The 27,967-nt window shown below is 48.0% G+C and overlaps 2 protein-coding genes across 2 annotated transcripts in view; both read right to left on the reverse strand.

Annotated features, from left to right (window-relative positions):
- Positions 1 to 8,421: 8,421 nt before the first annotated feature.
- On the reverse strand, positions 8,422 to 21,676 carry LOC130391823 (phosphatidylinositol transfer protein beta isoform-like). Its single transcript, XM_056602120.1, has 10 exons — positions 21,593 to 21,676; positions 19,355 to 19,385; positions 18,303 to 18,448; positions 17,782 to 18,079; positions 17,586 to 17,660; positions 16,925 to 17,008; positions 14,772 to 14,849; positions 13,156 to 13,266; positions 12,666 to 12,788; positions 8,422 to 9,524 (listed from the first exon to the last, which is right to left on the reverse strand). Exons 4-10 carry the CDS (start codon positions 17,845 to 17,847, stop codon positions 9,477 to 9,479), a joined length of 585 nt encoding a protein of 194 aa, XP_056458095.1. The 5' UTR covers positions 17,848 to 18,079; positions 18,303 to 18,448; positions 19,355 to 19,385; positions 21,593 to 21,676; the 3' UTR covers positions 8,422 to 9,476.
- Positions 21,677 to 21,900: 224 nt separating this feature from the next.
- Positions 21,901 to 27,967, reverse strand: part of LOC130391583 (tetratricopeptide repeat protein 28-like) — a 163,228-nt gene continuing 157,161 nt past the window's right edge. Inside the window, exons 20-24 of the mRNA XM_056601793.1 lie at positions 27,551 to 27,782; positions 27,165 to 27,241; positions 25,394 to 25,523; positions 24,749 to 24,856; positions 21,901 to 24,620 (exon numbers count right to left, since the gene is read on the reverse strand). Coding sequence (XP_056457768.1) covers positions 22,945 to 24,620; positions 24,749 to 24,856; positions 25,394 to 25,523; positions 27,165 to 27,241; positions 27,551 to 27,782 — 2,223 coding nt within the window. The 3' untranslated portion in view covers positions 21,901 to 22,944. The remainder of the gene's footprint in view (positions 24,621 to 24,748; positions 24,857 to 25,393; positions 25,524 to 27,164; positions 27,242 to 27,550; positions 27,783 to 27,967) is intronic.

The raw sequence follows: 27,967 nt of genomic DNA on the forward strand, positions 1-27,967 counted from the left end.
AAACAGGGGGCCGGTACGGCGTGGTTCCCACTTGGAGGGCCGTGGTGTTGGAAGTCAGGCATGTTGTTGGACCTCTGCTGCTGCGGCGGGAAGCCGTCGCCGGCCTGGCCCTCGGCGAGGGGATCAAACCCCTCTCCAAAGCCCTGCTGTGGTCCCATGCCATTGTTGTTGTAGCCCATTAGCCTGCCACCATGCAGACAGGATGACCCTGACTCTGGGCCCCCGAAATTCCCACTAAAATGAGGGTGGTGTTGGTGGGGGTGAGGTTGGTGGCCGTGTGGATGTCCTTGATGAGGTTGGTTGTTAAAAAATCCATGCATGGGTCCTTGCTGCTGCTGAAGTCCACTGCCCGCATGCATGTCAGCGTGTCCCCGTGAGTGAAAGCCTCCGTACTGCTCTCCGTTCATGTTCATGTTGAGCCCGAGCATCGGCGGCTCATTTAAAGGGCCCATGCCAGCTTCCACCGATCCAGGAGGGCCACCAGTGTGAAAACTGGGGCTTTTATAATGTGAACCCATGTTCAGTCTTGGTTGGTTTATGTTTCTCTCTGACAGGCCAGGGTTTCTGCTATTAATCTTGGATCCGAACTGTTCCAGCCCAAACATACTCCCCTATTATCAATCCAACATGACAGCTACCTCGCAAGGCATAGGCACACGGTCTGTTTATCCGTCTGTGTCCAAAAACAAAAATAGAAGGGACAACTATATTATTTATACAAATATGAAAAAAAATTGTACCAGCAGATGCAAAACAAATTATTATTATTTTAAATCTATGGACTCACCAAATCAATTCTCATTGTTCTTATTAAATTGTTTTTCCAACTTCTCCGACGCCACTCCGAAGAAAAATTCTGTGTCCAAGGGCGCGCGTAAAATGTCAGTTTTCTTGTGCGTATCTGTCCCCTTTTGTTTTTTATTATGTCAGTATATTAGGAAAACGAGCGCAATCTTCTTTATCAGTCTCGAGACTTGTCGTATTCCAGAGTTATCTGTGCGCAATTCTTCATGACAAAAACGACACAAATCTCTTTTCAACTTGCCAAACAGAAGGTTAAGAAAAAGACGAAATTTAGAAAAAGAAACAATTTTATTTGTCTCTTTACGACTGCTTTTCGATCTCAAACGTTCCAATATGTCCAGTTTTCAGAGAGTTCCATGTTGGAGACGGAAAAAGTCCACTTGGAGCTTTGCAACAAAAATCGCTTTAAACGGCGGTGGAATTGTGCTATAAATGCCTATAAGTGGTCATTAAACTCCCAACCACGATTAAGCAGTAATTTACGCAAAGTCCAATGCGATAGAATGTCCAAACAACGGCAATCCAAAAGCACCGGAGGAACCGGAGGGGTCGGCTCTTATGCGCACTCAGTCCCGAGCAATGGGCATATAACTACCCGCGCTCTGCCACCCCAGAGCGGCTCCAGAACAGCATCCTTCACCGGCTCCTGGCCCTTCGCGTCAGCGCAATAAGCGCTCCCACTACCATGCAGACTCTCCCTTACAGTGTCTCTGTGTTTTGTTGCGTGCGTCCCCCAACTCCCAGGTCTGGTGTGGTCTAATCCAGCTGGGAACGATTCACAGACAGAACACACTCTGGCCTGGCGCTTTGCGCTGTGTGAGATCAACGCGTCCAGGGAGCCAGCAACAAGTTTGCATTTCTGCAACCACTTCCATCCATGGGATATCCTCCAATCACAACGCAAGAGAAAAGCTTTGGGGGCGGGAGGATTTGTTAAGGTGGTCCGCGGAGTTGACTTCAGGAGCTGTGCAAAACGGCGTTTCCAAATGTCAATCTCGAGTATTGACATATTCATGAAAGCTATTAATTTGGGGCCATTTTACAAATGCCAACAATTCATACAGTAAATAGGCCAACACATTACCACTTAGAACCGGTTGGCTTACTACAGCCTCATAATAGTTTTTTCCCTAATGACCCAACAATAACTATTCTGAGTGTTAATCAAATAGGCCTGGCCTACGAGACGGGTAAGTAGGCTGAATTGTATAAATAATTATGTTGCCATTTATTAGAGCAATTAATCATCACTGCTGATTAATTGTACGACCATTAAATTATAAGTTGCCGTTTAGCTGAGAGGGAGCACGTTGGTAGGCGATGTTTTCGTGTGACAAATAGAAATTATTGTTACACAAGGCGTTGTTATTTTTTAGGGGGAATCAAGGCAGCATTTTTTTTAATAGGCCCCTTTTGTATCCAATCAATCATGTAAATGTAAAACACAACGCTGTGTGGTAATGAAAAGCGGTCGCACTCACACACTTATGAACGCATGAGACTTAAATAAACATCCTAATTGCATCGTATCGATGTTATGTGCATCTTATTGTGCAGCAAACATTGCACAACAGTATTAATTGTGCATGTGCGTACTCATGGTGATCTTTGTGTTGTTCGAGTGCTCATGGACACGGAGGTGTGCAGGCGTGTGGGTCTGCAATAAGAGCGTTTCCGTAGATTAGGCCAATGCGTCCCTCAGGAGAAAGTCCTCCTTAAAAGACTATCTGAACTGACTGATTTATGTGGATCGTATTGGGCCACAGTGCCGATAATCAATCGATCAATAAAATCAATGAATTCTCTAAGTATTATCACATCAGAGAGGGAATATTATGGCTCCAAATATTCCAGTATGGACAATCATGACATATTTCCTGTTTCTATTAACCATGAGCAATGGCCATGTGAAACTAACAGATCATTAATACCAGTTTAATACGCCCAACCTTTCATTATAGTCTAGTACTGTTCATGCAATAAGAAACATTCACGTATGGAAATATAGAAAATATATGTGATGTGGGGTAGGCCTATTGTTAAAGAAATAGGCAAAAAAAAATACAAAAAGGCTAATTATTAAATTAGTTATATCGTTGTTATGTAGGCCTACGCCTTAATGATGGAAAGGCTTTGGCTTTTTTGATAAGTAGGTATATTTAATAATATTGAGTGATTTAATGTTCGCACAGAAAACGTGAACTGAAGCTTAAATAGGCGAACAGGGGTCCTCACATAGGCGTTTATATTATAGTGAAATATACAAGCGTATTTGCTGTATACGGCCATTCACACTTTCCCCGGGAAAAAAAACTTTGTAGGCCTATAAAATGTACGCTACCTTTATTTATCCCCAAATACTGGCCTATTATGTTTTAGGTGTGCTCGGTGTCTCTTTACTGCAGTCTGAACCGCACAAGAGCAGCGTAAAGAGGACTTCTGTGGAGAAGGCACAGTGCCACCTAGCGGATCAAGGCGGAACGCCACCGTCCACTTACATTGATCTCCAATTAATTTGGAAACATAAAGACAGATACGAATGTGTATGCATTATGTACGGGCTGTATGAAGTGTTCTTTAAACCTTTCAAACTTGGTTTGAATTTTGTGATAAAAATCAATGCTTTAATCCACCCAGCGCCAACCGCTATTGCGTTGTAAGAAATACAATAAAATAAAGAAAGACAGACGAGGATACCGGAAGTCAACCAGACCGAGAAAACGCAGTAGGATTAATAATAAGCCTTCGACTGATAAAAAGTTAATTAATTGATTCAATTTAAAACTAAATTAAAAGTTAAGTGTAAACAGCAGCTAGGCCTTATTATCTATGCAAATAATTATGTGCTAGGTTAATATTCATCTTTCCAAAATGTATTTGTCAAAGAATCGCCAGATAGTCAATACAAGCAGACTAACTATTTATTAGAGGCAATTCTTCGATATATGAGGCTCTACCTACCCATGAATTAAGTTCCCTTTTTTATAATTCAACTTGATGTTTAAAGACAATAAAACAAAAAGCAAGGCAATATTTCTTTTTTTACAAAACATGTATTATAGTTTACATTATGAGTCCATTGTTAATTTCTTAGTTGCGTTTTCTCAACATAAGGCACACAGATACAGGCTGGAAAAAAATGGACGTTTGCAGGGAAAAATAATTAGAGCTTTTACACTGGGAAGCGTGGTGAGCTGAAAGGGGTGCAGTTGAAAGGGTATGAGGCATTGTGTGTTAATAATTAAATGAGTACCAAATGTGAGTTATTTCCATCACCTTACAAAGCAAGCTCCTTAGCTGTGGGTTTACTAGATGTTCCTTCGCCAAGTTAGAGCAGAAACACATTAAGAATAATTGTATATGTACCTAATAAAATATATTGCATACATCTAATGTATTTACAGCATAAATTACAAATGTGCGTATTTCCTGCATGGATTGCGATCAACCTTTACCAAACCCAATTGAAAGTCGAATCCTATTATTTATCAGAAGATAAAAAAACAACAACTGTAGGCCTACTAATAGATTGTATTGCATAGCCGTCGGCAGTCTCTTGAAAGAGAGGCGTACGATACGAGGTCAAAACTCAAACGGCATTCCCCAAAGCTAGATATCCCCTGTGATAACAGCAGAGTCCCAGCGCTGGTGCTTCAATGGACAGTCTAGAGGCTTCTCAGCACTGTCACAATACCGCTCCTTTCTATTGTGATTTAGTAGTCAATCTGTCTCAATGTTGGCCTCAATAGGACAAGATAACAGGAGTGAGTGTCCCCCCCCTCTGCGCTTAATTCCCACAGTTAACAGAGCTTCTCCGTGCAGATAAGACATATATATCCATGGGTGACTGGGTGTCGAGGGGTTGGTGTGAGTGGTGGTGGAGGTAGGCCCGAAGAGCCAGTGCCCTCCCTGGGCTAGGGGATTGCGTCCCATCAGCGGGTTTGCTTGGTGCACGCTTGCCACAGGCCTGTCACTCATCTGAGACACCGCAGCGCTCTGGGTCAGCGGGGTTAAGCAGCATCTGTCATCCAGGGGAACGCCATTGTACCAAGGGGGAGGGCAATGCTAGAGACCCCCCCCCCCACCACCACCACCCAACCTATCCCCAGTCCCTGTGGTCGCATGGACTCCAGGCTGATCCCTCCTCTCTCCCAGAACAACAGGAAAGACTCTACGGAGAATCTCTAGGGCCCAGGCTTGGCCCAACCTCGGAAGACGAGGAAGCCGGTCTGACATCACTGCCGGTCCAGAGCACACCCGAAATAACTGGTATAGAAGAAAAATACCCCCCCCCCTATCCCCCCCGCCCACTTGGTTTAACCTGGTGCCCACAGGGAACGAGAGGTCACATAATGAGGGCTTTGACACAGTCAGCCCCTCCAATATGAATAACAAATATTTGTTCATCCACTTTATGTGCATAATAATGTCCTTTATGATGTCGTACAAGTGACTGTGCTCTCGATACTGGTTTTGGTGTCAAGCGAGTTCCCAGTAGTCTAAGCTTGACAGCTGGGGGAGATTCTGTGGTAAAAGAAAAAAAAGAAAGCCCTTTTTGTCTTGAGCTCCCCTTCTTCTCGGAGATTCATTGCTTGTATTCGTCTGTTCCCTGGTTTATTTTAACGCTGCAGCCGTGACATGTCGCTCTGTCGTCTGCATAGGACGGACGCATGCCGGCTGTACAATGCTCCCGGAGCCGGCTCCAAACAGGAGGTGTGTGGGCGGAATGCCCATCTCCCCATTTAGAAACAGGGTTATTTGCCTGTTCTGGGGCAGATATGACTTGTTTCCTTGTCACGGGCACATGTGACAATTTCCCCACAAACAATAAAAGCCAGCGGATATCTCAGCGGGCAGCTGGCTGCTCTTCCTGCTCTATTGCGGCCGTTGTGTTGTTGTGCAACACAGCTGACCCCTGCCAGCAGACACACAGACTTGGCCCGCGACTCGCTTTTAAAAAAAAGGGGAGATAATGTTATCTAATGTATATTGTATAGCCGCCCCCCCCCACCACACACACACACACACACACACACACACACACACACACACACACACACACACACACACACACACACACACACACACACACACACACACACACACACACACACACACACACACACACCCCTCCACTTTTACTCTTTGTCTCAGACCATCTTTCCCCCCCAAACGTTCCATAAAACATTAATAGCATTTCCGTGGGCAGTCTTTTCTTTCTCGTATCGACTTTATATAGAAGACAACTATTTCAAAATTGTGAATGAGGAAGGTGGAGCCCTAGAGGCCAATCAGTGAACAGGGTAGTAATAACGTTGAATGTAGGGATGGGAATAAGCAGACATCGGGATACCACAGGGCCGTGGTTTTTGAGTGTCGATGAAATATGTACTTCGATTGCGTAAACATAAATACAGATAGATTTTTTTGTGCAATTTTATATTTTGTGCGGTTTTAATGTTACGGTTTGATGATGAGGTTCGTGTTCTACAGGTCGGTGTCCAGCCTTGTTTTTTACATTACCTGTCTGAAAAGAAACAGCACATAATTGATAAGTTCACCATTAGCGAATGCTCTGAAGCACTGCACCGTTCATTTGCACCCAAGGAAACATGGATGTTTTTGGCAGGCTTTTTTTTTTTATTCATCACGTGAATTGATTTTCCACATCCCTAATAAATGTGTTATCCTTTATGCATGATATAAAGTGACATTCAGGGTTACCTCCAATCCATCAGAAAGACCACAGGCTAAAGGGAGTGAGGGAGAAGGCGGTTTATAGGTGGATTCACCAGAAGGAAAGTGGGACACAGACGAGGAAGCAGGGCCAGAACATGAGCACATTTATTAGTCTGAAGGAAAAATGGGGATTTAAAGGCCAGTTAATTTTTTCCTTTTCGGAAAACTTCAATACGCTAAAGTATGCATGTGGCAGATGAGGCATGATCTTGAAAGGGTTTTGAGGTGAAATTTATTTGATATTAAGATACAATGTGTAGACTTTTATGGCACAAAAGAATCTACAAAATAAAAGAAAAAAGAAAAAAAGGCACAACATATTGTACATTCACTACTATGTCCCCTGAATATTCAAAAAAATGATCAGAAATATTTTTAAAAGCAAGATTTATTTTTGATATAAATTTAAGTTTTAAGATTAACTCATGATCAAACTAGCTTTTTTGTCCTTTCGATACGAAGACTCCCTCCCTAAATCACTGCCTTGAGACAGATAGTGGAACCATTGTTTTGGCGGTGGTTTTCTGGCGGGTTTGGATTCCACAGACAGCAGGCGTTGAGGGTTTGCTAAAGAGACTTTGAGCACACTCCGGACTAAAATCGTTCACAAGGCGACGGTCTTTGAGACTACATGATATCTCCATACAGTTGAGGATTGATGGGTTCGTGTTTGCTCTCCCATCATGCATTTCTTTACAGGCTTAATCAAGACCACCTTCCATACCTTATCCCAGCCTATTGCCATCTTGCCCAAAACACAAACAGACATGCAGTACGACAACGGCACCTAGCCTCCCTCGGACTACATGTGGATACCCAGCACTGAGGTGACATGCACGACCATCCTCAGAGAGCCGTCGCTCTCCTTTGAGGCATGCAATCCGAGTCATGGAGTACAGAGGAAGTGATTTAAAAAAAAAAAGAAAAAAACAGCAGCAAAATGAACCTTTTAGATTTCATGAAGAGGAACACCTGGGATAATGAGCCGACATGGCAAGCCCGTTTATGAGATGCAAGCTTGAATGCATGCGGTTGAACGCCCGGGTATAGATGCAGTTCTCAAACCTACACAGTAAGAGCAACCAACTCACTTCATGGCTGGCCCCAGTCACCCCCTCCCACACACACACACACACACATCAGCAATTAAAAGACGACATTAACTCGGATTAGCAAACAAAACTCGACACACAAGGCGACAATGATCTTCCCCGCCCCTCGACAACAAAATCCTACACACAATCACTTTCATTCCTATTCGACGGCTCTCTCTCTCTCTCGTCTATGAACGCCACACCCACGCGTGCTAACCGTTAGCGGGCTGTAGCGCCCCGACCGGGGAGAGAGGGAGAAGAGGTAGCAGGGGCCATGGAGGTAATGCTGCAGGGTACGGGATGTGGGTCATAGAGGGGTAAGGAAGGCAGGAATGTGTTGTGCTGCTGGTGATGTAGACTGCTGTAGGGGAGTGGGGAGTGTTGTAAACAGACCGAGCATTAGAGACGCGCACACACACACACACACACACACACACACACACACACACACACACACACACACACACACACACACACACACACACACACACACACACACACACACACACACACACACACACACACACACACACACACACGAGTGGCCGTGAGGAAGTGGGGTTGTTTTCCTCGCGGGCTCCTGCCCTCAGTGGCACCCCGGAGAACCAGTGTAGTAAGGCAGGCCTCAAGGGTGCACTGGGAGAGGAGTGCCGAGCAGAGGAGGGTGCTGGCTGGTGGTGACAACAAAAAAGAAAAAAGTGGCTGGGCGTAGCACCATCTGTGGCTGTTTTTCTGGATGCTCGTTTCCCCCCAGGGAGATCAACGAGGAAAGAGGGGGGGGGGGGGGGGGGGGGGGGGGGGGGGGGGGGGGGGGGTTTAGGTATATCTGCGAGTATGTGCGGAGAATCTGTGTGTGTTTGTTTTGCGGTGAGGGGCCAATCATGGAGAGAGCTGCGAGCACTTTTGAGAAGATCCATCCGTCAGCTGAACAAGCCTGCAGAGATTTGCCCAGAGTGAGCTTTAAGGAAGGATCAGTCATCCTTGTGGCCGTGCATGAATTCACTTGCGTTTGTGCTTGTGTCTATGCGTGTGTCTAGCGTGTGTTCCTGTGTGTCATGTTGGATCTTTTTTGCTCGGGAGAGAAAGCGAATACCTGTGCGGACACGATTGTCAGTGTAAAAGAAATGCAAAGCTTTGGGAAACCGGGTTGGACTGGTAGGTTAACAGGCATTAGTAATCTCTTAACGAAGGCCAAGGCAGGAAAATACATGATTAGGATGGAGCAGTCAGACCGATGCTTGGAAATACAGATCACTGTGCTACAGAGCAGCTCTAACACGGGTGAGGTGACAACGATGGATGGGATGGCAGGAAGGCGTCTGTCTTATGAGGAATGTTTTGGAGACAAAAAGTGGCCACAAACTTGGGGTGAGGAGGAGGAGGAGGGTGGGACAAATGGGGTGCAACCGACTACAGAGAAAGTGATTCCCCTGAGCAGAACAGAAAGGTGGGTCGAACACCTGCCGCTGTGGAATCAAAGCAGAGTAAAACGCTGAGAAGGTGCCACTCTTCACCTCTCTCCCCACCCGACGCCGAGGCCTCGCCAACGACGAGGCGCCGAGGGCAGACCCTCCTCGGTCCAAAAGATCAAAATTAACCGGAGCCTTATCAGCTAAGATCGTGTCACTTTTTTCTAGAAATCAATTCCCCAGTGGATAGAAATGTCTATGATTGGGTGCAAGTCGGGGACCTGCTCCCCAGACCCCCCCCCTCCTCGGCAGCCTGAATCAGTCAAGGTGAAGGGGTCCCCCTGGGGGGGGGGCTGGGGGGAGAACCTCTTCGCAGTCTTCATCACTGTTGGCCTTATGGTCGTCCGTTAATAAAATCCGTGGGGTCCGTTCACTCGGCGGCCGCGCAGGTTCCTCGAACGTCCCCCTGTTTGCGGAGCTGTGTGGCGGGGAGAGAGGGGAGAGACAGAGACACACGTGAGACATACTTTCCTCCTAACTCCCGGAGACTAACAAGTGGGGACAGGTCCCGGGATTGCATGCATGCACAAGTGAAGTTCTGCCGGAACGGCCGCTAAATACTGTGAAGGTGGAGCGCTTTGGGTACGTTAACAGGTAGAACGCCGTTATTCTCCACCGCCGTCGAAAGATGATTCTTATTTCCCCCCCCCCCCCCCCCGAGATAAATCAAATTCAGTTTTTAGAGGTTATTTTTCCGACCAATAGTCGCTAAAACTACTCTCGTCTCGGACCTTGTTTGCCTTGCGATAGATAAAAGCATCGCTTTCAGATTCTCCCACCCCAAGGCTGATGGCTCGAGAAAGTCAATTAGTGGTTCAATCTGATAGCCGAACACCTTAAATGGGACGGTTCAACTGTGGCCCTAAACAAAGGAACAGACAGGTCTGATGAAACGGAGGGAGGATTTATCCCACCACTTCTCCATCCTCTCTGCCCGGGCCTCCCACCAGCCCCGTTCCTCAATCACAGCACAGCCCGCCTTTCTACTGCACAATTCCATTTGTATGTTAATGAGAGCCATCTTGAAGACCCGCCTGCCCCACACACACACACACACACACACACACACACACACACACACACACACACACACACACACACACACACACACACACACACACACACACACACACACACACACACACACACACACACACACACACACACACACACAGAGAGTTGTCCACCAGCTCATCAACGTGAGAACATCAGCACACCTCCAGGCTGCCCGTGCATTGGTTCCATAACCTGGTGTTCCCACTCACCCAGTGAAGGTTCACCACGGCTTCGTCAACCGCCCAGCCACCGACCGACCGACCGACCGACCGACCTAGCTGCGGGCCGTTTAAGACACTGAGACCAAAGCTTACCTTAAGTGTGGGCTCAGTGCGGATCCTACGTAATGGGGCCTGTTCTGGTGGCTTTAGATGTAACCAGGGCCCTACTTGCTACAGCGACCCTGGCTGACCCTGGAGCCTAGGGGTAAGCGCCCCGGCCTTCGCCCCCTAATCACAGCCTTCTTTGAAGGCACCTGCCTGTTGACTAAATCAGGCGGGAGGGGGGGGGGGGGGGGGGGGGGAATGGCTAACACATGGCTGAGCAACCTGTGAGAGTGTGGGGGCGGGGTTGGGGTCCAGGAACAAGGCACTGGTAGACGACCAGGAATGTTTGAGCTGGGCTGGCCTGGCCTGACTCTTTGTTCTCCTTATAAGGACAAAATATCTAAAAACTGCAATTTGATGAGGAGCTGATGGTGGGGCCAGGATATTAAAGCCTTATTCAGAATGACTTCAGCAAGGCCAAAAATAAACATATTGTTCCAGCTCTGACTCGCACTACCTATTGTGATTCCTAGAGACGGGTACAATGCCCAGGTAGGCATCTTTTGTGAGTCATCGTCTCCCTGCACTTCGATATAGAAGGAGCTATGGCGTCAGAGTGAAAGTGCATACAAACACGGTGGACCAATCAAACAGCCTATGACACCGCTGTTTAGAGTGAAGACGGTGGTACGTGGAAACCGCCCGGGGGGAGGGGGTGAGGACAAGCCTCGACGTGCCTACAGAAGGAGGAGACCCCCTATACGTGCTTGACAGGCTAGTGGCCTCCAGCGGGGTAAGACTTACACAATGCAAGCCACAGAGCCTACAGTCTGGCCTGGCTACTCTGCTGCAGCCTTCGTGCCCCGTACAGAGCCCTTCTTACGAATCTAGACAGGAATCAGAGAGGACAAACCCGTAGGAGCAGCGGACCAAACGGGCATCTCGGCGACGAAGGGATCACTTTGTACGGACATCTACAGAAGCTTGAGTCTTAACAGATGAGGGGGAGGCCTTTTATTTCTGGAGAAGTGCAAGTGACAAAGTGCAAGTGGCGCCCGTTCTCTAAAGGGCATGGCACATGCCCCACCCCCAATTTCTTATCCGCTTGTGCGAAAGTAAATCGTAGTATCAAGAGCAGTAAAAACTCTAGCTTTCACTTCCCCCTTATCATAAACACAAGATTAATTTATTTGCATAGTATGATAATATCTGTTAAATATCAATGGGGGCATTATGTAGAATATACAAATGTCATAAAGATACGCCCGTAGACATTGTTTAAATATTTAACCATGTACTCTCGTGTCGATTTTCTTTAGCACTGCAGAATTATGCCGAATGACTTTCCAGTTATGTAAATCCGAGACATAAAGTTGTCCTAGTTTGATTTAAGGTGTCACCTACACTTGCAGGGAAGCTAGAGTGACACATAATCACAATTTAAACGCTGTGACATGCACCCAGCTCGTTAACATCCAAGAAGCACCCTGTAGAATCTTATAGTGTCAAAGGAGCACATTCAGACAATGGAGCTACAGCAGGTTAAAATAGTGAAATGGTGTCATTCGAACCTATTCAGGCATGAATGCAAATGCTAGGGATGTACTGAAATGAAAATTCTTGGCCGAAACCGAAAATACTGAAACAGTTGGCCGAAAGCCGCAACCGAATACCGAATGTGGCTTTTGCTGTTTTTCATTCATTTCATCCATTCATTTTAACAGGTGCGCTCTGCTCCTTTTCTATCTCTGTGTATTGTCATTTAGTCGTTTACAAACTTACGTGCGGCTCTTTTATAATCGCTCTTTTGATGAAGCGCACCTGGCTCATTCCACACTGGTTGCTTCTTTTTTTTTCTCACATCATCAAAAATATAAATGTTCTGTATTTCTTTTTCGGCCTTTTTAGTACTTCGGCCGAAACTGAAAATTATGTTTTGGGCCATTTTCGGCCGAACATTTTTGGTGCATCCCTAGCAAATACATCAGTGTGTTTCGATTTGAGTCTTCTCTATGGTGCCGTTCCTGCGTTCCTACACCAATCCTCACCAATTAACCAGACGAGACACCGGAATAAAAATAAATAAGAACTGTCCGCTGCTTTAATATCTCTGTGATGGCTTCACCGAGCCAAGCCGACGCAGATGGGACGAGCAAGGCTTCACAAGGCCTTCTGTGCACCTGGGGTCGGTGGCAGTTTGAGGTTCATGAAGGCGGCGGTTTACAAGCAACACAAACCTCCTCCAGCTCCTTCTGCGTCTCCGCCTCCATCCGCCGGATGTCCTCCATGGTCAGCTCCACCCACTTGTCGATCCAGCAGAAGAGCTGGCGGTGGAAGTTTGTAAAGATCCTCTTCTCTTGCTGGAAGAACGGGGAAAGCAGACGCGTGAGAGTCCCTCTGCCCAGACGTCATTCGGCGCCACACATTAAAAACAGCTTGAGGCACAAATGGAGCCTCGTTCGGTAGAGCTAGGTAATGATGCCAGAAACCAAATGACTTGAACGCCTTCAGAATCATGCAGTTAGTATTGGGAAAGGATTTAGTTTCACTTTGTCGACGCACATGGAGACATTGAGAAATTGTCAGCAGTTAAAAGGGCCGGAATATGCTAAATCAAATGCACAGAGTTCACTGGATCGCAGCCTCCGATAACACGAAAAGACGCATCTAAAATAAGATTAATATTAACAACACCGACGATAATAATCACATATCAACCCCACAAACCTTGTGAATGAAATTCTCCATCTTGGTCTGCATGCCCCACCACTTGAACTTGACTGTGACCAGTTTGTAGGCACACATCTTTGGGCAGTCATTCTTATTGTCCAGCTCATTCTGTCGGCAAAGCAAGAGCGAAACAAACAGCAGAGTTATGCTTCCTCCGTCTCCAAAAATAGCACACACACAAATATGCCCAAACGCGAAAAGTTAAGGCAAACTTTCGGAAGTGCGGAAACACACCCGAGTAAAAAACGATTTCATACTAATCGCTGTATGCAAATACGAAATGACATCAATTCCTAATGCTCTGGGTATGTAGCCTGCTGAAATAATTATCAATGACGCCATGCGGCGCACTGATAAAAGTCCCCCTAATCTACGACACACTTTCTAAACCCATCTTTCCCTCGCACCCTCTTCCTCCAGCTCTTCACAAGGAGACAGAGTGTGTGTGTGTGTGCGCGTGCGGGTGAGTAGGGAGCAGAGCAAAGTGGATAAACTCCAGATGAAGGCACCATTTCCCTGCCTGGGCCCTGACAGCGACACCGCTCCCGACAGGCGAGCCTTTGTGGCCGTCAAACGCCAGATAAAACGGCGCTCGCCCGGCGATAAAGGCGTCGCCGTTGCGCAAAGCGGGTTACATTATTAACACCTAGGACCTGCTTGTGAGACACACACACACACACATACACGTTTAATTAATCACTTCTTTCTGGCTCGGCATTCTAGGAGAAAATACACAGCTGCCTCAATCGACCCCCCCCCCCCACAGTCACCCATACCGCCTACCACACGAGTGTTTGATGCTGCGATCACGGAGTCAAGCGATAGGGGTGGTGGGGTGGGGGGCGGTGGTAGGGAGGGGGGGTGGGGGGTTTGGAGCAACATTTCTACATTTGTGGTGGATTTAGAAAAGTTTGGATCTCAAAAAAAAAAAAACATAAAAAAAAAAACGAGAACTCGACATAAAAATGATTCCACATCAAAACGTTAACGGTGACATTTCTCTTCTCCCCCTCGCCGCGCCCCACTCAAAGCTGCAGTTTTCAGAAATACAAAGGCTACCGATATGCAACCATGTGTGCATGCAGAGATAGACAAGAGTTCCGCCGTGGCTCCCAGAGGCGGGGAGAAATTGCGCCTCTGTTCTCACTGAACTCATTTCCCCTTCTTGGAAAAATAAAAAAAAAGAGAAGTAAAAAGGTGCTTGTCCGCAGCGAATGGGAAAAGTGATCCAATTAAAAATCACACAAAAAGTTGCGCGCTTCTTATTTAGAGTTCTTAAACGCCGTTTGGCTGCCTGGGTTCCACGGGAGCGTTTGAGGCGGTGGAAAGTTTTCCATGATAAAGTCCGGAGAGGCACCACTACAAAATGGAAACTCTGCTGAATCACACGGGGGCCGGTGCACGTTAGCACGGTGCCACGGCTGGCCAACACACGGTGGACAAACATACGGACGTCTGCCACCACAACGCTTTAGTTTCTCTACAAGCCCTCAAGTCAAAAGCGCTACTGTGTAGAATTGAGAACCAGTGACAGCCACATGTCCTCGAAGCACACACACAAACAAACAAACAGACACACATACAGACACACACAGACACAGACAGACACACACCTGCCAGTTGGGTCCGAGGGGTCCTCTGGCAGTCTTGACTGACTGGAACATGGCGGGATCCTCATCCGCCTTGTAGTCCTGCACAGAGAAAGAGAGAAGCATTCAGGACACAGACATGGAAACAGCCACGAGAACACCACCCTAGAGCCACAGTGTGTATGAGTCAAAGCCACCGGGGCTGGACTGGAGGCATCTCGGACCCGGGGCCCAGGCTCTGACTGGGAGATGGAGGGGAACTCAACACACAGCGGTTCTAGAGAGCATGAGAGAAGGCAGCAGAAGACAACGTCTTGCAGCCACACACAGCTGCAGCAGAACACCTATCTTGCAATATAGCCAAACAACATAGTTTGTTTTTTCACAGGGAGGGCTAAAACGCAACCCTGGTTCAACAGTGTTAAGGATATTTAAAAAATAAAAGGAAAATATGCCAAAAAAAAACACAGACACACAGAGATATGACCTACACAAACATCGACTGTGTGTTGGACTTCATGCACACATTCAGACGTGCGCACTCTTAAACTTTCTTTGTTTGAGACCCAGTTTCTTTTGAAAGGGCTCACAGAGAAGACTTCACACGACTGACAGGTAAAAAATAAAAGTTAAAAACAACACCACCAAAAACAAAAATAAATAAAAAGGTTCTGAAATTAGCTTCGGCTCCAAAGGCCCAGCGACCCTTAATAAATCATGACCCGCCTGCAGGCGAAAACTACTTTTCAGGGTCGACACGGGGGCCAAGAGTGGAAGAGGACACACACACACAAAATGTAATTTGGATGCTCTGATGTTGAGAGCTCCATCACTATAACAATACACTTGCTGCACTAATGAGGTCTGTGAATCGATGTGCCGCGCTAGCCGAGAAGAGCTCGCCGTTCAAGGAGGACGCGGCGCGAGAGGGCGGGCGGGCGCAGGAGAGCGGCCAGAAGGAGAGAGAGAGATGAGTGTGTTTGTCTAGTTCCGGCGTATGCCTCGCGCTGTGAGCCTTAATTACACTAACAAACTCATCTATGCTGGCGGCGCGCTCCAGGCCCCGCAGCCATGCCTCAGGCAGGGTGCTGATAGGGCCCTCAGACACAACAGACTGCTCCAGCAAGGCAAACACGTCCGCCTCGTTAACCACACACACACACACACACACACACACACACACACACACACACACACACACACACACACACACACACACACACACACACACACACACACACACACACACACACACACACACACAAGAGGGATGTTGCTCAGGCAAATATCAGCAAGCACACGCACGCCAGCGTTGCTGCTCAGGCAAATAACTGCCAACACACACACACGTAGGAGTGTGCTTACCCACACGCAAACGGCTGAAATGAGGCAATGCCTTGTCAGACACTGGCAACAGTGTGTAACATTTTTAACATCGGCGTAAGGAGGATGAACACGAGTCTGTGCATGTTTTATTTGGGAAGAGGTGAATGATGAGATACACTGGCTAAAGAGTTGACCGTACGGTAGACCGATGTTTCGGCTTTGGGAGATTGTTCAGTCCCATGAAGACTTTAGCCACAAGTACCTGCTACAGCTCATCACATAGAAAGCTCTACTCTGGTGGAGCACAACAAATATCCATTTCATCCATCACTATACTTTCGTCATGCTTAATAAACACCCAAGTAACAGGAACACGTTTACTGAGAAATTAATTGCACTGCGAGAGGAAATGTAGTGGTTATGGGGTTTGTCACCGAGAGATGGAATTCAACCAAAATGTCTGCATATTACCTGCAGACATCCTTGAGAAAAGAAGCCTCAAGATTTGTTGACAAGCATCTAAAAACAAGTCACTACTTCTGTTGCTTTTGAGAAGCACCTTGCTAATTAATGCTTCCGTCAGGAGTCTAGATTAATGATAATTTACTTTGATAACAAGCGATCAAAATTTGCGCAACTTCTATTTCCCTGTAGATCTGCAGTAGGGAAAGTGGATGGGCCCATTTCCCCATGAATGACTCTCTTAACTGTTTCCTTATACACCATGACATGCACAACAAGTCATTGGTTACTGAATCAATTAGGTTTGGTTAGGCACGCAATGAACAAGCATGTCCACACGGGGATGCCAGAGAGAGAGATTGCCATGAAGCATCAGAGGTTCAACCTACACTGGAATCCACTTGACTGTTGTCTGCGATGTCAATGGGCACCACGTCCACGGTCTTCCACGTGGCCTCATCCAGTTTGTGCACCTGCAACGCAACAACCAACACATCCTTATTAGGAGGACAGTACGGGTGGGCGTCCCAGTTGTATGGTACGCCCACCCGTACGAGTCGTAAGGTGTAAATCTCCCAGCTGTCTTGAGGCATTTCACAGAGGCACGCCCCATTTTGGACGTTCCCCCTCGGAATTCTGAGAGTATACCGAGTTCAATGGCTGCACCCATAAAAAGATTTATTTTCTTTGTATTGGTACCACATTGGTCATTTTAAGGTAGATTTGAAATGTTCTTAGACACATTGCTACTTAATTCCGGTCACCAATTTATGCATTGCACGGTCTTGCTGTGCGTGCAATACAATCTAAAGTCGTGTTGTTTGTTTTCGGGCTGGTTTGCTAAAGATGCTAATGTAACTATCATATATGATATAACAATAACAATGACTAGCCAATGAGAAACGGGAACGCTACAAGTGCTACAAGCCAGGAAATGATGTCACGTTCTCGCTAGAGCAGGACGGGCGAACCGGTGTCCCACACAAAAGGATCGCAGCGTAAGCACCGGTCGGACTGCTCCATGTGGAAGAGCTCGGCAGGAGGACTCACGTTTTCTAGCAATCCAGTGTCTGGTTTGTGCCACGTCTCGATCTTGATGTAGAAGTCGTCTTTCATGTACTCGTTCTGAAATGCACACCATAACATTGACCTTTACCATTTCGGGTCATGGAATGCGATGCTGATAAGGACCGGTTTTCCTTTTTCCACTGGTAAATATGTGCGGCGCGTGCATTAATCTACTCACCGTCACAACTGGATGAACACCACACATGAGAGAAGAGGGGGACAAAGAGAGACAAATATGAGACATTTAAAACACATACGATACAATAAACAAGGCATTCTACACTATACACAAAGCATTCTACACAACACAAGGCATAAGGTCAAGGACATCGGGGTAAAGGACAGGAAAGGCCAGACTGAGCCAGGTTGAGGGATCTCACTCACTAGTTCGGCAGTAGGGATAGGCATTCCAGGCGGTCTCGTGAAAGACCAGGGAGCCCTCAGGGGCAAGCATCTGCAGGTATTTGGGGACTTTGCTGCAGTACGGGGAAGAGGGAAGGGACAGGAGGGAGAGGACACATCGTCACGCTTCGCCCACTGGTCTCATGCATGGTTTCAGTGTGGGGGTAAACGCTGGGGCCCACTTCACACACAGATACAACACTGCCACTATGTGGCCACACAGCGCCGTTACACCACCCGTGGGGCTCTGGGCTGTCATGTAGTTTGAGGGGTGAGGTCGACGGTGGCCCGCGTTACCTTGCTAGATGGTAGACCTTGTGGGTGAACTGTCCCTTCTCCTCGTCCTTCTCGTAGGGCTCGTTCTTCAACACTTGAATGCCCTCGCCGCCGCCCGTCTCATTTTTACTGGCCTCGGCCACCGAGAACAGCTGGCCCACCTGATACTGGAACAGCGGAGAACACGTCGCCTCAGCAAACAAGTGCTTTGTCAAACATCCCTTATCAACTAGGGAGCGGTGGGAACCTGGTTCCGTTATTGGACTCTGTGAACTGAATGGTCTATGCATCACAGATGTTCTGGTTTACACTAGCTGAATCAAGATAATTAGGAAAATGCACACAATAAGGAAAGCATTTTAGTGGTGCCCAGATTTTCTGTTCGATACAACAGTTTAACTGATTAAAGGCGCCGTTGTGTTGATCGCTTGGCATCTGGAAGCTTGAGACCTATACACATAACCATCACATCTGCAGAATCAGTGCAAATAAAATCAAGTTGTGGTACCGTGAAACTCTAGGTTCAGAGGCTTACATAAGTGAGAACATGAGTTGGCAAGGTCAAAAGTCTATTCTAGTTGAGTGTTGGCTTGCGAGCCAGGCACACCACACCCTGAGTTTACAGGCAATATCTGCATCTTAAATTCAAAACAAGTAAACACATTGCAGGCCAATATCCGCTTCCAAACCATTTTTTTTTTTGTTTGGCTACACTTATGTTGTGAAAAGGTTCAGAAGGATTCTTTGGAGGGAGTCTCCTTTCCACGATACGAGTGGGTTTCAATAAGTGGGGCTAATTGCAGGAACCTTACTATATAAGGCTAGAGCGGACAAGCCAGCATTTACCACAAACAAGGGAAACATCTACCCTAGCACTCAATCTTATTCTGAAAGGCTTATGTTAATGCTTTGAATCAGCAGCCCATTATAAGCTGCTTGTTAGCAAAGTCCTTACTAGTATCAGCGACAGGAGGGTCACGGAAAAATCAATTCAATACTAATCTTCTTTGCGAACATTGTGGGTTTCCGAGATACAGCCTAGGACAAATATTAAGACAAACATAAGAACTCACCTCTTCAACACTACAAGGTAAAACCACACGGCTGGAGGAAAAAACAGAAAAATAAAAACATTAGAAAATGCACAAAGTTGCACCAATCACAATAAAACAATTCAAACGCCTTTTCTGAAAAACCACAAGCTTCTGTCAGGCATATTCAAGCTGAACTTGAATATGCCCATCAACGCATGACAGCTCTGCACAGAGCTCGTCACCGAAGAGGCATTCTGTGGTCAGACTTCCTGAGGAAAGAATTACTACCAGTACCCGTTTAGACGGTGCTGATTTCAGCTGAATGTGGCTTCTTCATCGTCACCGCACTCCAGGGCTAAACCAGGGCCTGAGAATGAGCAGGGCCTAGTGGTGTTTGAGGAGTGCCATGAGCAGAGCCAAGATGATACAAATGGTTGGCAGAACTATGTTCAAAGGTTTCCAAGAAGAGCTGTCCAAGTGATGTGTTCCACTTCCAGACTCAGCAATAACTAACCAAAGTGGCGTATTATAGGAGAAATTCTTCCTTCTTAGAGAGGTTTACGGACACGTAAAGCATCAATATTGAAAACAGGGAATATTCCTGGAACAAAAAATAAAAAAAACAACAACAGAGGTCTCCATTATGGTGTCACAGCAACTACAAGGGATGTGCCAACAGGAAAATGACTCCATCTATCCTGGCTAAAAGGCTTGAATTTTAAAGGGTACAAACCCACAACACAGCTGGAATGATGAACAAAGTTTGAGGGGGGACAAGGTCACAGATGGTACAGTACTGAGCTTTTCTATTTTACAAATAATTGCATTCTTCACCGTCGACAATTTAGTCCTGATATTGCCAGCAGCATATTGATACTGTGACATCAAATCATGAACCCCATTATGATGATTGGGCAATTGCATGGCATGATGTCTGCCTCGTCATTGCATTTCACAGTCAAGAGCAAGTCATTAAGTAGACAACCAACTGACAGATTGTCCAATTGAGGTAAAGTTTAAACCATGACCAGCATCAGGTGTGACAGTAAACACTAATATTGCACATCATAACTGTATATTGATCTTTGTGTATTTGAATGATAACCAAGATTGCTGGTAGAACTAAACATTTTGGTTAAATTAGTTATTTTAATTTGGCTAATTGGGATACATTAAATGCTTTTTCAAGCCTCACAACATTAGGCCAAACAGCGAAACAAACAGTGGTGGTTGTATTGATTGTTTTTAATTGACTCACAACATGTCCTAATGACAGCTCGTGTTCAAAACACACCCTGCCTTTTGGTGTTCGGTACAGCCAACTGAAATACACACGCATAACAGCTCCCAACGGGGCAGTAGAAGACTCAGTTCTTGAAATCTAAGATTAAAAGATGATAACAATAAAGAAAACCACCTTCGTAGTATGCGACAACAATGCACTTAATACGTGCATCAATGTAACATAACTAACGTTAGCAATGGAGCAAGATTTCGATTCTGGAGATAGAGACTTGAAATAAATGGAGACGAATATCTTTCAATCCTCAGCCCAGGATTGTCCATTTACTCTGTGCGCTGCACTGACTGTGTTTCATATCCCTATTTGAAACGATCGACTTGTTTTTAATGAACCTATCGGGTGAGCTAGCTAAAGTTAGTACCTATGCTAGCGTTAGCCACATAGCTAACAAACCCAAACGACCAGCAGAGACAGAAAGAACACAACAACACAGCTTCCCCTTAACCAAAAATAATCAAAACCGGGTTAACCCGAAGAAAACCCACGCACAAATCAATAATTAAAAAAACCTTCTTAATAAACGACTCCCATTTCCTTTCAATGTGTTCCCGTTAGTCGCACCGTTAGGTTAGCTTAGCAAGCTCGTTAGTTAGCACTCCCCGGGTGTCAGGCTACCAGCTCGGCGCGGACCCCCACACAGTGTCAACAAACGCTATCTCACGGTGTCATTGTCACAGGGAACACCCGAATTCCACCACAACCCAACAGGGGACCGCACCGCCGCTGTCACCCGGGACAAGCGGGGCTGTCAACGCCGGTAGGCCGGACCCAGACCCAGCTCTTGAGCAATCCCTCCCTTATCCTTCTCCCCCTCGTGTGTCATCCCCACATACAGGCAAATATAAAGTTTACACTCTTGTTTAAACATCGACAGAATAACTAAAGATGACATACATTCACTACTTGAATGAAATGCCCTGCCCTGCTTTAGATTCGATGTGAAACAATCTGTAGATATAACATTTTTCACTTACTATTCCTTGATGAGAACCATGGCAGCTTTTTCGGTTTAGGTCTACTGTGTACTCCCGCTGACGTCATGCGCCCTTATGAGCGGCTCATGCGCGCTGGCCAGTGTTGCCAGATTGGGCCAGATTTCCCAGCCCAATCTGGCAACACTGGCTGCAGCGCGCTGCAACCAGGAAATCTGGCCCAATCTGGCAATACTGGCGCTGGGCGCTCTGCGCTGTGATTGGCCGAGACCGAGGGGAAAAGAGAGCCCTTCCGTAGTGCGCGGTGAGGCCTGACGTCACCAGCGCTGCCGCCCCTGTCCACCGGAATGATTCAACACAGCTCACTAGGATTTGTAACACCGATTATGTTGCAAATGTGTGATGATGCATAGAGTGTGTTATGTAATGCAATGATCGACAGAATCAGAATATGATAGACTGCTTTTTTTGTTTTTTTGTTTTTAACACTGTGACTTTGTGTATATGTTGGGTGTGAGCTCATGTTGGTCATCTGTGAACTATATAGGATTCTAGGAAGATGTGTTGAAGTGGTGGGTGCAATTTCTTTGATCCATGCGTCCCCAATTAATACATGGCTGGTAAATCACATGAGGCCAATACTACAAGAAAGCAAACATGATTTCTTTTTTATTTAAACCATTTACTGATAAATGACAGATGGTTGTCATGGAAATTCCACGTTCAATCTAAAAAAAATCATGGGCTAAAAAGTCATACATGGTAATTAACATTGAATAGCAAGAGAATGCATGCTTCGGAGCAGACACTCAATTCACAAAGAAATCAGGCAAAATGCCTTTTTGATTTCAATAAAAAATATTAAATCTTTTTTTCACTCTTTCATCTTTACATGGTACAGATTTCTTCACTTTTTTAATAATATAAAACGTGTAATACTGATTGTGAAACACTGGAATTAATTTACAAAACATAATAATTATAATATTAATAACAATAACAAACAATAACCATAACCATAATAGTTCAAAACCAAACCAAAACAGAATGAAGTAAAACAGTTAAGAGCTGCTGCATCTTGGCCCATACAGACAGCAAGGTTTTTGGAGGATTGGCATTTACATCTACCTGACACACAGTTACACACAAACACAGTATCAGGTCGTTGAGTATTTCTCATTGCCATTTTACAGTGTTATGGGCACAATGACAAGACACATTCCAAAGCATACATGTGCCTCTGGGGATCACACTCATTGACCGACCAATCAAATGCTTTTTTTTTTAAACTGCGGACCGAGTTGGGTAGACCGACAGCGGAGCCTCGAAATTCCTCCATCCTCCTCCACACTGTCGTAAATACCTTGTAAAAGTATAGGGCCATTTAAAGTGTCTCAGCATTTAGAGGAAGGGAAGAATCGGCCCGGTGACAGGAACTTGTACCCGTTGCCAGAAGGGAGTCGGATGGAGCGCGCACCAGGACTGCTGCTGGTGGAGATGGTGGGCGAGGGCGACACTTTCCGGTGTCCGTTGGACGAGTTCTTGCCGGCCCTGTCCAGCGACTGCAGCCCCAGCTCCCGCAGCTCCAGGCTGTCCTGGCCGTCGCTCGGGGAGCAGCGGCGCGGCGAGAGGTTGAGGAGGCTCAACACGTCTCTGTTGGTGGACCCCAGCACTCCCGGGGCCCCGTGCACGCCCTTCACGGGCCCCAGGTGGTGGTGGTGGTGGTGGTGGTGTTGGTGGTGTTGGTGGTGCTGCTGCTGCTGCTGCTGATGATGCTGCTGCTGCGCCGCCGCCGCGTTGGCCCAGAAGGTCTTGAGATTGTGGATGGCTTGCACCTTCTCGTCGATGACCCCCCTCCTGAGGCGGTCCAGGTCGGGGGCGGCGTCGTTGGTCGAGGTGGAGCAGGCCGAGCCGGTGGAGGAGTAGGACAGCGCGGGGGACGGGGCGCTGCCGGCCGGCGACTGGTGGCCCGAGCTGGGGGACACGTTGCTCGGGGAGCGGGAGATGTGGCCGCTGTACGGCGAGCTGGGGTACTTCAGCTTGAAGGCGGCGTGGCTGTCCAGGGAGGGCGAGGGGTGGCTGCCGTCCCGCTGGGAGGACTCGGAGGCCGCGGGGCTGTTGTACCCCGAGCTGATCTTCTGCAGGGAGGACGAGCGGGACGGGGGTTTGGGCCGCGGCGACGACTGCGCCCGGCCGCTCGCGCTGCTGCCGGGCCGGCTGAAGGCGCTGCTCTCCGACGAGCGGAAGGCGCTGCTCCGCGCCGAGGCGTTCCCCGCCGCGCCCGCCGCCTCCGCCCCGGCCCGCTGCAGGCTGCCCACCGCCCGCAGGTGGCTCTGGGTCTCCTCCAGGATCTTCTGGGCCAGCTCCTGGGGGTCCAGGGGGACGGTCTTCTCCTCCTGGGACTTGACCGTGCTGTCCGTCTCCGTGCTGGACTGGTCCGACTCGCCCGTGTCCGAGCTGCTCACCTTGCCCACCTTCTGGAAGGGCGAGTGGGGCCCGGGCGCCAGGCAGGTCTTCACGGGCGAGGTGGGCGTGCTGACGCTGCCCCTGGAGGACACGGACACGGCGTAGCCTCTCCCCGCGGCGGGGCCCGGCCCGCACGCCAACCCCCGCCCGCCGCGGTGGTGGTGGCGCTGGCCGTGCCCCGGGGGGAGGGGCAGGGAGTCGCACTGGCTCCCCAGGGGCTCGCTGCTGATGATGGAGAAGCCCTCGTACTCCTCCTCCTCGCCGCGCCCGGCGGCCCCCGCGGCGGTGGCGGCCCCGTGGGGGGACGAGCGGCTGCGGGGCACGTGGGGGTGTTTGTGGACGGCGTAGTGCGCCGCGACGCCGCCGCGCTGCCGGTGGCTCAGGAAGTCGCAGTCCGACTTGGAGGCGAAGCTCATGGTGGAGGCCACGGAGCTCAGGCTGTAGACGGAGATGGCGTCCGAGGCCAGATTGTCCAGGCACGGGGGGGAGAAGGGCAGGCTGGGGTAGCCCATGGGCAGGGGGTTGGAGACGGACTGGGCGGACGCCAGGGACTCCAGGGACGAGGAGCTGTCCAGGCTCAGGCGCTTGGGCAGTTCTGTCGAGTCTTGAAAAGGCAAAAAAAAAACAATGTGTCAGGGAGCCATAAAAGAACAGTCGTATTCGAATATTTTATCATGTTAACATGGCTTTGACATTTATCGGTATTTAATCGAAATAAATGCAAAATCTTACCAAAGAGTGCGAGCAGAGACTGGAGGGCAAAGTGCAAGGTGCGACGATTGGCTAGTTTGCCTGTTTTGAGCACCACCTCCTCCTGGCCCACCTCGCACAGATCGAAGCCTGCATGTTGAAGAATAACAAAGAGCATGACCTTTACGAAGCCCACAGGTTATTTCGGTGTGTGCGTGTGCGTGTGCGTTCGTGTGTGTGTGTGTGTGTGTGTGTGTGTGTGTGTGTGTGTGTGTGTGTGTGTGTGTGTGTGTGTGTGTGTGTGTGTGTGTGTGTGTGTGTGTGTGTGTGTGTGTGTGTGTGTGTGTGTGTGTGTGTGTGTGTGTGTGTGTGTGTGTGTGTGTGTGTGTGTGTGCGTGCGTGCGTGCGTGCGTGCGTGCGTGCGTGCGTGCGTGCGTGCGTGCGTGCGTGCGTGCGTGCGTGCGTGCGTGCGTGCGTGCGTGCGTGTGTGTGTGTGTGTGTGTGTTCGTGTGTGTGTGTGTGTGTGTGTGTGTGTGTGTGTGTGTGTGTGTGTGTGTGTGTGCATTAAGGCATCACTTTGCCACTGTTGCCACTGAAAACCACAGTGACAGTGAAGGCAGTGACAGTGATTTGGCAGAATGGTTTGGGCTCACTCTAAATGTGACTTGTTAGCAGAGGGTGACTGACCCAGGGCGGCGAGGAACTCATGGCATCCTGGCAGCCTCCAGAGCTGAACGCTGATGGACACCTGAATGGGAAGCAAGGAGAAGTCCTGCTCCTTCTCCCCGGTCTGGAGCTGGACTAGCACCTGGTGAAGCTGGACACGGTAAAAAGGAGAGAGAGGAGATTAATGGGTGAATAACTAAATAAAATAAATACATTATAATACTGAATATGAGGGATTTGGTGTAATGAACAATGGTTAGTTTATCTGTTAAACAAACTTGTGTTTAATGTCCTAGCCATTGTGTTGGCTTTTACATAGAGTTACAAAAGCGCGATCAAACGCACTGACGGACCCACCAACCCATCGTATTGGAGAAACAAAGGTACATTTAGATAGTGCACGGACGTTTGGCCTTTTGGTTGTTGCCTTGATTCAATGGTTCCTTATGGTGAACACAATAGGAGCAATGTGTAAGAGCAATGAGGCTTTGTAACAAATCTGTTCCCTGCTCGGCTGGTGAATGTACACGTGCCCTGAGCACACACTGTTTTGCCTGTTTTGTTGTGGGATTATATGATCCAGAACAGAGACACCTTTGTCAAACTTGATGTAACCCCTTTAGTAAGTGGAAACAGGGGCTTTGTCTCCGCCCCTCTGCAAGATTATAATGTTCCATTTTCTTTCTTTACATCCGTTTTTACATCGCCCCTTCCCATGACCACCACTACATTCCTCTGACCTGGAATTCACCAGGCTTGTGAATCTTACGTCAAAGCCCCCTTAATCCTAAAGACCACTGAGAAGCAAGAGAAGGAATACACAGAGACGCCTCGGAAGTGGACAATCTCTACAGCACCACGGCACGTAGCATACTACACACATTTACATCAGTGCATGATGAGCGACTGCATTGCAGTTTGTTAAGAGACGAAGCGAGGCGAATGAGTGTCGGTGGGGAGGAGTGGCATGGGCGATGGAAGTGTAGGAAGCCGAAGACACACTTACCATTCCCACCATATTTTTAACAGCCTTTATATCGTGGGTTAGGGGAAGGGGAAGAGAGAATATAGAAACACAAAATTCGTTTTAATAGCATGCAGTTTTGAGTTTTGTTTCTGCCAAGGGTAAAAGGGTGCAACAGAGAAGGGAAAACAGCAACAAAGGAATGTCTTATACTATCTCTACCCTTACGTTGGACCACCTCGTCTTAAGTCACAAACTGAATCATGGCAGCACTCTCTGTTACGCAGTGATGCATAAACAAAGCATGTTCTTTTTTTGTGTGAGCCGTCAACAGCATCCAAAGCCAGCTCTTCAGTATCCGCGGTAAATCTTAGCATGTGATGACCGCAAGTTACACGAGAGAACAGAGGAAAATCACAACAGCGTCAGATTAATCCTCTGCAGTCACGCGGTGTAGAGCAGGGGGGGGGTGAAGGCTTGCCTCCCCCGTGGGTGGGGGGGGGAAGCTACCAGTTGGGATACATTGCAACCATTAACACTGTTTTAAAGGCGCCGTCAGCTGCCAGTGTGCCATGGTGTCTAACTCGTACTGACGCATCGGGGCAGGGCCGTGATATCCTGCCAGCGCTTTGTTCCTCTTTGAACCTTTTTCGCTCCAAAGGCTCGTCAACATTTCAGCAAAAAAAGCGGGAAAAAAGCAAAAGCGGCAAACATCGCTTTCATTACCCATTATCGCGAAATGTCAAAGCCGTCAAAGACCTAAGTGAGGCGTGTTAATTTAATAAGCCGGTGCTGCGGATACAGTATTATTATAGCGGTGAAACTTACGCGGTTGATGAGCTGTTCTCCGGCCTCCGAGGCGGTGATGAGTTTGCACAAAGCCTGGAGAGCAGGGGGGGGAAGACCTGAGGGATGGGGGATCAAAGAGAAACCATTGTTAACCACACACTCACACACACACACGGACCACTCATCACCCTGACTCAGGAGCACGAAAGGAAACAGGTGGCTGTTGTTCTAGTTTCGCTTCAAAGTGATTTCTGTAGAGCTACTTAGAAACAATTTCCAGCCATCGTAACAAGCAAACAAATCAATCTAACATAGTCATATATTCTGGATTGTTCTGGAACAATCTGGATGTCGGCGTAGGCCTGATATAGCTGGTGGCTACAGTGTTAGCCTGTGTCTGTTAAGAGGCTGTGGGGACTTCGTACCGAGCAGAGACTGCAGGGTGGTGCTGCACTGCTGGAGCCGGTCGCCGGGGTCGGCGGTGGGGAAGAAGACCGCGGCGGGGATCCCCGGGCCGGCCGAGTCCAGGCGGAAGCCCACGGCGGTGAGCAGCGCCTGCCAGCCCGGCACGCCGCACACCTTGTTCTCCACGCTCTGCTGGGACGTGTACATGGAGTTACGCTGGCCGTTCTGGATCCTCTGGAGGGACTTCTCCACCTGGACACGGACAGGAGAGAACACGACAGGTGTTGAGCGTGGTCGGGCTACTCATCATGGATCCGGCAGTCTTACTACTCACACACACATACACACATAATGTTCATCCAGGTTTGATCTCGTCTGCCGTCGACCACAGGTCAAACCTTCGAGATTTCAAAGTAAAAGTCCTCACATGGTATCGC

This window comes from Gadus chalcogrammus, chromosome 11 (genome assembly GCF_026213295.1).
Source record: "Gadus chalcogrammus isolate NIFS_2021 chromosome 11, NIFS_Gcha_1.0, whole genome shotgun sequence".
NCBI classification, from domain to species: domain Eukaryota; kingdom Metazoa; phylum Chordata; class Actinopteri; order Gadiformes; family Gadidae; genus Gadus; species Gadus chalcogrammus.

What these genes read in the sequence shown, in the direction of transcription:
- LOC130391823 (XM_056602120.1), bottom strand. Translation starts at nt 17,847, where the DNA reads ATGTCTCATATTTGTCTCTCTTTGTCCCCCTCTTCTCTCATGTGTGGT. An exon ending in GTGTTCATCCAGTTGTGACG is followed by an intron (nt 17,661 to 17,781) that starts GTGAGTAGATTA and finishes TGTGCATTTCAG; the next exon opens with AACGAGTACATGAAAGACGA. An exon ending in ACACTGGATTGCTAGAAAAC is followed by an intron (nt 17,009 to 17,585) that starts GTGAGTCCTCCT and finishes GTTGCGTTGCAG; the next exon opens with GTGCACAAACTGGATGAGGC.